The 8,112-nt window shown below is 50.3% G+C and overlaps 1 protein-coding gene across 1 annotated transcript; it reads right to left on the bottom strand.

The window, feature by feature from the left end:
- Positions 1–577: 577 nt before the first annotated feature.
- Positions 578–4,152, bottom strand: LOC100844688 (protein SMAX1-LIKE 3). The gene is made up of 3 exons (XM_014900567.2): positions 2,555–4,152; positions 2,111–2,324; positions 578–2,009 (listed from the first exon to the last, which is right to left on the bottom strand). The coding sequence occupies exons 1-3, from the start codon at positions 3,754–3,756 to the stop codon at positions 861–863; spliced, it is 2,565 nt and encodes an 854-aa protein (XP_014756053.1). The 5' UTR covers positions 3,757–4,152; the 3' UTR covers positions 578–860.
- Between the last annotated feature and the right edge of the window lie 3,960 nt (positions 4,153–8,112).

The following is an 8,112-nucleotide window of genomic DNA, read 5'->3' as shown; positions in this document are numbered from 1 at the left end:
ACTATGGTGATGGTCAAACCCAGATTTAACTTGGAGTGACAGATTTATGGTTCATGTCTTTCTACATCGGTGCATGATAGATGTAGAGGTTTTCATGAACTCTACCGCGTTCAACTGCATGTGACATGCGTACACTTGTTCTCAACGACAGCGCTCATGCAACATTTTCTTGAGAAAATTAGTACACATGCAACACGCAGACACTCAATAATACGCACTCGCGCTTATGAAGGTACACACGCCCTACCCTTATGAGCACATCCGAGAGACTGAGCTGATAGATCTTGAGATCGACGAAGTCACCATAGGCACCTCGTAGTTGTGGGTGAGTCACTCCCAGTTAAAAGAATAACACGTACCGGTTAGATCTTGGAATAAATTTAGATAAATGCGAACACCCATGTCAAGTCTAGGAGTTGAACCTGCGTAGACTGGTTTCACCACAAGGAATAATCAAACTACCTATGCAACAATTTTACAAGTGCAACAATTCTGACACACTCAGGTGGGTAGAGTTTTGGATTATATCAACAATTTTCCGTACTAGTACCAGTATGTAACCCTTGATCCAATCATCTAAAAACAAAATTGAGTAACCTTGAACAAATTCATGCTCCCACCAGATTTACCACTAGGAAATTTACAAGGTGTTTTCCCAACATACTGAACCAAACATACATATATAGTAGCTAGCTAGCCAGGGTATTAAACCATTCCATCTAATCTTATCTCATGCATCTCCCCAGTAATAAACAAGAAAACAGAAAAACTAAAAAGGCCGGATCCGGAGAAAAAGTTCAAAGACATCGATCGATCAATTTCGACTTGGTCATCAGATCATCTCAAACAAGGCTGACCAATCAGACTTCCTCCGGTGTTCTGAAGAACAATGTCCTGTCCACTGCCTTGATCAGACCGGCATCACCGAAGCTGCAGTACTCGTCCACCACCACTTCTTGGTCCTCATCCACACTCATGTTGAGATCAAAGCAAGACGCGGCTTCATTGTCATGACGATCATTACTCTTGTCGTCATCGTCGCTCTTCGCCTTGGCCTTCTTGCTCATCGTCGGCGGGGAGCAAGCCCTCGACCTGGAGTCGAAGCTGTCGCAGCAGAGCACGACGATGGCGTCGCCGAGGGAAGCCACATCATCGTCGTCGGCGCCGGCGCCGGCGCCGGAGTGGCTCCGCCGCACCACGCCGCTCTCGATGGCCTCCTTGATGCCCATCTGGCAGCGCCGGTCGACTCGCTCCACGCCCTCCATCAAGATGACACGATGCGGGTTGTCGCGCACGGCCTCGAACAGCCTCTCGAGGTGGCTCGCCTCCGACCGATGCCTCTTGCTGCCGTGGTGCTTCTGCTCGACGAAGGAATCCGACCGTGCCGGCGAGCACGCGTCGGCGTCGATGGACACGAAACTCTTGCGCGAGCCGAAGACGAGCCCCGCGAGCTCCCTGGCCACCCTCAACTTGCCGTCCGTGTCGCCTCCGAGAAAGAGCATCCACGTCTCCTCCTTGGCCTTCATCGCGTCGCGCCTCTTGGCCATGCCCGAGCGGCACCGGAGAACCGTGCTGGCGATCTCGGGCACGATCTCCTTCTGCCACGGCACCTCCTTCTCCAGCGCGCCGCAGAGCACCTTGAGGTTCTCGGCGCTCACCTCCTTGAACGACCTGGAGCGGCACCCGACCTCCACTGAGCCGCCGTTGGAGGCGCTGGAGTCGCGGGACTTGGACTTGACCGCTGCTGCGCTCAGAAGCTTCACGCCTTCCACAGCCTCGTCCATGAGGACATTGTCGAAGCTGCACTTGGCTCTCCATGAGTGCTTGGAGGGCTCGTGCACGTCCGCCACAATCCATGGCTGGTACGGCTGGTGCATGTTGTAGTACTGCTCGTAGGAGGAGACGGAGGAGGACGGCGACACCGCCGTCGAGAAGTTCAGCTGTGTCGTCCTTTGGGACGCCGAGCCGCCGCATGTCGTTGAGCTCCAATTCTTGCAAGGAGGAAGCTCCTGCATGCGTTAAGTACGGTGTAAACAAATTAAATCTACATCAATTATAATGTAAAAATGTTGTGCCTAACCAAAAGCAAAGCGTTACGATCGAAATTTACCTGATCGCGGCAATGACGAAGCCAAGGAGGGATATTGGTGGACGAAGACGGCACGATTGACCGATGCGATGCTGATCTCATGGCATCGGGGTTTGTAGCGGAGCAATCGCCGCAGCAGCTGGAGACGGCCGCCATCGGCTGGCCGGAGCAGGACGCGTCCAAAAGAGACAGACAAGCAGGCGACGTTGACTGACGATGACTGAGTGCGATTGCACTGCAAGGACATAAAAACGGTAATGCATGAGATGAGATTCAATCTGCCACCCGGCCGTACATCGTTTCATGCATGCTTGCACAGAGTTCTCTATCACAGCTCATATGTCACATGCATGCAGTTAACCACAAGTCTAATCCGTTGGATCTTAATTGGCAGCTAGTAGAAAAGGTGTGTACTAGCAGGCAGGCAAGAGAAGAACAGAGGAAAGGATTGATTTCAAATTTTACCTGTCGACGTCGGCGGAGCTGAGGCTCAGCGCGAGGCTGCCGGAGGGGATGGCGAGCGGCTGGATTCCCCAGAGGCTCTCCAGCGACGGGTTCCCAGCTCTGCATCTCATGTAAGCCTGGTACGACCCGTAGGCGACTAGCCAGACGCCGTCGCCCTCGCCGCGGCACGCCAGGGCGCGCACCTCGCCCACGGCGTGCTCCACGGCGCAGTAGTAGTAGCAGCTGCTGCTCGCGCTCCTCCTCCCCACGCGCCCGGCCCAGAACTCGGCGGCCCACCTCAGGTCCTCCACCACGAGCACCACGCCCCTGCTTCCGCCCGCCGCGGCCTTGCTGTCCCTGGCGACCGCGCGCCGGAGTTCGCCGAGACGCCGCTCGGCATCCTCCCTCAGCGCGTCCCGGAACATGGACACGCTGATGCTGATCACGCGCGGGGGCGCGGCCTTTTCCTTGATCCTGTCCACGGCTGCCATTGCCGCTGCCTCGGCCGCGGAGGACGACTCGGCCACGACCATGACCCGCCTCTTGCTCCGGCCGCTGGCCAGGCAGTCCAGGATGGCCGCCACGTCCTCCTCTCGCACTTGTTCCACTACAGGGAGCTTGCCGATGCCAGCTGGTTTGTTTTCGAATTCAGTCGGCGGTGAGCTGCTGCTGCTAGGGTTAGGGTTGGTTAAGCCCTTTGTTCCTTCGATGGAAGAGACGACGGCGTGCTCCACGTTGGCCTTGACCTGGGGGCTGGAGAAGCCCGCCTCCCGCATGACTCGGCTCACACTGGGGTCATCCAGAATGGAGATCACCAGCTGCTCCAGCTCGATCTTGACGGCAAGCACCGGCTGCTGCTGCTGGTTGGTGTCGACGGAGCCGCCCCGGCGCTGGTGCGCCTGCGCGCGCTTGAAGGCGGCGACGAGCGCGTTGGAGAGGGACGGCGGGTAGTAGACGTGGCCGTGGAGCGGGGAGCCCGCGGGGAGGCGGTTGAGCGCCACGTTGAAGCAGAGCTCCAGGGCCTTGCACTGCAGCGGGTGCGAGTGCGACCGGAGGCACGCCGCGCGGAGGAGCCCCGTGGACGCGTGGAGCATCGCGCTCGCCACGTGCAGCGGCGTCACCTGCGCGTTGCCGCGCCGCCGCGCCAGGCTCACCGCCTGCTTCACCACCGCCGCAGCCTCCGCCGTCAGCGCCTGCTGCACCGTGCACACCCCGGCTCTCATCTCTCCAATATGATTAATCACTCTGATCTTGAGGGCTCTCAGAAAGAGGCTTGTTAATTGATGATGTATATGAAGTGTACTGTCTGGCGCGGTTGATTAGCTTGCTAGGTGCAAGCTAGAGAGACAGATCGGTAGATGATGATAGATGGATATGGAGTGTACGTATAGTGGGGGGTGTCTGGCCCTTCACGGCCGGCTGCTTTATATGCTGCCTGCTGCTCTGTGCTGTGGGTGTGTTGCAGTGTGAGGTGAAGTTCTGAAATTCTGATGGGATTCTTATTTATCTTTGGTGTTTGGGTCTTGTGCTTTTCTTGATGGGGAGGGCTGAGTTGCTGAAGTTTTTTTTTTCTAGAGGAGAAGGGTTTCTTTGGTCCAAATTAAAGTGGATTTCGTTGTGTGAAAAAAGTGGATTGCATGTGCTGACAAAGCAGCCAAGCAGGTACTACAAAGCTCCTCCAGCTTTCCCTCCATCTCTCCCCTCTCTGTCTACAAGACCATACTAGCTGTCTCGGTAGCACAGCAGCACCTAGCTAGCTACGATTAATAGTAATAGTGCACTAGTTAGAGTATGGATGTGCATGCCCACAGTATCTGTAACTAGATTGTTTGTTTGTTTGTTTCTTGTGGCATGCATGTGTACTGTAGGTGATCAGCTGCATGCATCAATTCCTGCCTACATATGCATGCACGCCTCTAAAGAATAAAGAACAGTCAAATCTAGCTTACTTAAGTGCACATTTTGATACCAAATGTGCATCAAAGTGAGCACACTGATCGATCGATAATCCTCCTGAAATTTAGAACCTGATCTACAGAAAGATTTGGTGTTTCACGATCTGTATGTGAGTTCATCGATCATTGGGGCATGCATGTTTATGCAAAAGAGTAGATGCATTGATGGTACCGATCATGATCTAGGATTCTAGGGGTTGCATGTCTGCTTTTTTGCAAGTTTGTTTTTGCCAAGCCTGGACAGCCGTACGAGCTGCAGCCTGCGGGTGCATGGATGAGGAATATGTGGGATGTGATGCCCGCCCGCGCCACCCAGAGGCCAGAGTGCATCAGATCGAGCCAGAGATTCCGTTTGCTGCTTGCTTCTCTTGGGAGAATAACTGTCTCAAGGATGACACACTCCCTCCGATCCATATTAATTGTCGAAATATTACATGTATCTAGATATTTTTTAGGCATAGATACATTCATATTTGGACAAATTTGAGACAATTAAAATGGATCGGAGGAATACAATATAATTATACTCTCTTCTTCCCATATTAAGTGACTCAAATTTGTCCAAATATACATATCTATACTTAAAAAACGTCTAGATAAATATAATATTTCAGCGGACGGAGGGAGTACATGAACATGAGTAACAAGAGAGAGAATTTAACAGTTATAAATTTATAATGGTATGATTGAAACTAGATTGAACATGACTAGACCTTTTTGTTACTATACGTGCATGCATTCTTCTGTAAACTAAAACGTGCATTACTACGTAAGGGTAAGGCGATAACTTTTTTTACTGTCAAACTTTCTTAATAAGTTTGACTAATGTTATAACAAAAAAAAACATCTATGCTGCCAACTTAAGATCATTTGATGAATTGTGAAACACATTTTTATGATATATTAGTTTGACATTATAAGCTCGGTCAAAATTTAGAAGTCCGATAATAAACAAGAGTTATTCGTGCTATATTTTGGAACAGAATAGTAGATTCCCTGCTGCATGCTACTATCGCAACTTAGAACCATACGAGCAATATCGGTTCGGAGTTAGCACTCTGCATGCTGCACTATTGCAGCAACATCATTATGCATGCAGGCAACGCCGCAACGTACGGCGGGGATCGAATCCCCAGCTGCATGCAAATGATGACGATGATGCAACGTTGATACTTTATGTGATCGATTTGATGGATGGATCTGACGTGGCCTGCGTTGCACTGACATCTCATCTTTTGGCCCGGGGCCCAGCTGGGATCCCCTCAAGAATCCCCCATCCATTGTTCAATAACAAGAAAGCTGATGTCGCCCTATATATATACGTACTGTACGTACGTACGTATGAATGTGTGTACAGTTTTTGGCTTTTTGCTGTGTGCTCTAAAGAACAATTGGGAAATATGTACGGCCTCTTTCCACAAGGGACTCAAAGTAAAAGGAATCAAGTGTCGCCCTATGTATCTAGACGCCCATATATATGCATGTACGCTTTCCGATTTATGTTCTGTATAATGCATGAGATGCTGAGCTTGCCCTTCATTCATCGTTTTCAGAAAATCAAGGAAATGATACATAATTAGAAAGTACTACTAGTAACTTATATGTACATGTAGATATATGATCGTTGTTTAACATTAATCCAAGATAGGCGGATTACTTTACATGTAAATGTCAATTAGCAATAGTGCTCTAATTTTGAACAATTTTGGCAAAATTAGTAGGCCCGCGCTAGGCGTCGATCGGGCGACAGGAGAGAAAAGATCGGCTGCCTCTGCAACGTTGGATTAGCGTGAGCGATACCGTCCGATCACCCCATGTGAGTCCCCTGATCTTCACCGCCAGCGGTTGCAGCACTTATTCCTCCGGCAGCACCGCTGCACCGGCCGCCACATCTCCCGTTCGCCACCGCGCCGGCCGCGGTCAGTACCACCTCCCGTTCGCTGGAGCACCGGTCACAGGTGCGCCGCTGCCTTCTGTTCGGAGCACCGCCGGTGGCAGTCGCAGCATCTCCGCCTGCCAGTCGCAGCAACCCCAGCCACTGTTCGCAGCAGTGTCGGCCGACGGTCGCAGCACCACCGCGCCTCCCGTTCGCAACACCGCCGGCGAGCGGTCGCAGCACCTCCGTCCGCTATTCACAGCAGCGCCAGCCGGGCGGTCGCAGCACCATGGAGTACCACTGAATCCGCATTGATCAGAAACATTTCCCATGGTGCATGATATTTGTGTCACATAGACATTTCCTCGTTCTAGTTAGTTTTGGTCCAAATTAAATCTTGACATGTACTGTTTGCTGGGCGTCTTACATTATTCAAAGTGTAGCATATTGTCAAACAAAGGTCTACCCAAGTGCATTTTAGAGAAGGAATTCAATGGTTTAGCTAACATTTAATTGGTTTTAGAAAGAATGGCTCAGTACTAGCATTTAGTACAATAGCAAACAAAATAGGAGTATCGATTAGTGAACATATAGAGGTAAATCTTTATAGTGAATCAGAAGGGTCGTCATGAACTTAATTTCCAAGTTCAGCCAGCATTAGTAGTTTTGTTGCCCCAAAAGAGCCCGGCCGGTGGGGACGAATTAACAGTGGAGTTAAAAGCCCAAGCCTGTGCATCAAAGTGCGTCTAAGCTAAGCGCCATTGACCAGGGTCATAATCGCGCACATTTGCATCAAAAGTCGTGCTCCAACGTTGTTCTTTATAGGGATGTGAACTGAGAGATATGGAAAAAGACTAACAGAGAGGGGAAACGAATGATCATAGGTTGCTCATATATAACCGTCAATCCAACTTCATTCCTCAATCATCATTTCTTACGATTTGTACATGCAGTGCGCGGGATATGAAAACGTGATGCATCGGCCACCATAAATTAAAACAGTTGTGCAAACATAGAATGCGTATTTGAGTTTTTGCAAACCAAATAGCGTGCTCAACACTTTTCCAATGACCATTTAGCCCCCTTTGTAGGGCTTTCCATATGCAATTGTTTTTCGTTTCTGCTTTCTCTCCGAGTGATCTTTTCAAACTGCAAATCCCAACTAAGTCACGGTCAAGAAAAGCTCTGGCCACCACATGGGGCCCGGAGGACAGCAAAAGGACAATCCCTAATGATGGCAAAGGCAGTGGTTACTCCGCAAAGGCAAAGGGAAAAGGAAAACGCTACTACAAAAGGAGAGCTCCGCGGGATGGAAAAAGTGCACACATCGATCAGCAGCAGCAGCAGCAGCTAGACAAGTAACACAAGCAAAAGAGAAAGAAAAGAAAAAGAAGAGGAAAAGAGAAGAACAGAAACATATGGAAAGAAAGAAAGGGGCCATGCACGAAAGCCGTCGATAGAATCAAACAAGGCTTAACTATTCTTTGCTTAGTTAACGGCCCCTCTCGCAAAGCAGAGCATCCAGGCGATCGACAGGATTAGCTAGCTTGTCGAGAGACCATGCATATATTCAGTTTAGGCTAAACAAAGATGATCAGCAAGCTAGGCCCATCCTGGTCTGTTCATTCAGGCCAGGCAGGGAGGGATGAAACCCCTTTTTCCTTCAAAGATGCGATGAAGGGTGAAAGCTAGAACAAAAGCACTTATGTGGCATTATCCGGCTAAAAGCGGCCACATTTTAATACTAA

The sequence above is a fragment of the Brachypodium distachyon genome, chromosome 3, assembly GCF_000005505.3.
Source record: "Brachypodium distachyon strain Bd21 chromosome 3, Brachypodium_distachyon_v3.0, whole genome shotgun sequence".
NCBI classification, from domain to species: domain Eukaryota; kingdom Viridiplantae; phylum Streptophyta; class Magnoliopsida; order Poales; family Poaceae; genus Brachypodium; species Brachypodium distachyon.
The sequence above is the reverse complement of the archived record's forward strand: the minus strand, read 5'-3'. Positions and strand labels throughout refer to the sequence as shown.

Bases quoted from the DNA above. Each gene is read 5' to 3' on its own strand.
- LOC100844688 (XM_014900567.2), bottom strand. From the start codon at position 3,756: ATGAGAGCCGGGGTGTGCACGGTGCAGCAGGCGCTGACGGCGGAGGCT. The intron at 2,325-2,554 runs GTAAAATTTGAA...ATGTCCTTGCAG, and splicing joins AGCTCCGCCGACGTCGACAG to TGCAATCGCACTCAGTCATC. The intron at 2,010-2,110 runs GTAAATTTCGAT...TAACGCATGCAG, and splicing joins TTCGTCATTGCCGCGATCAG to GAGCTTCCTCCTTGCAAGAA.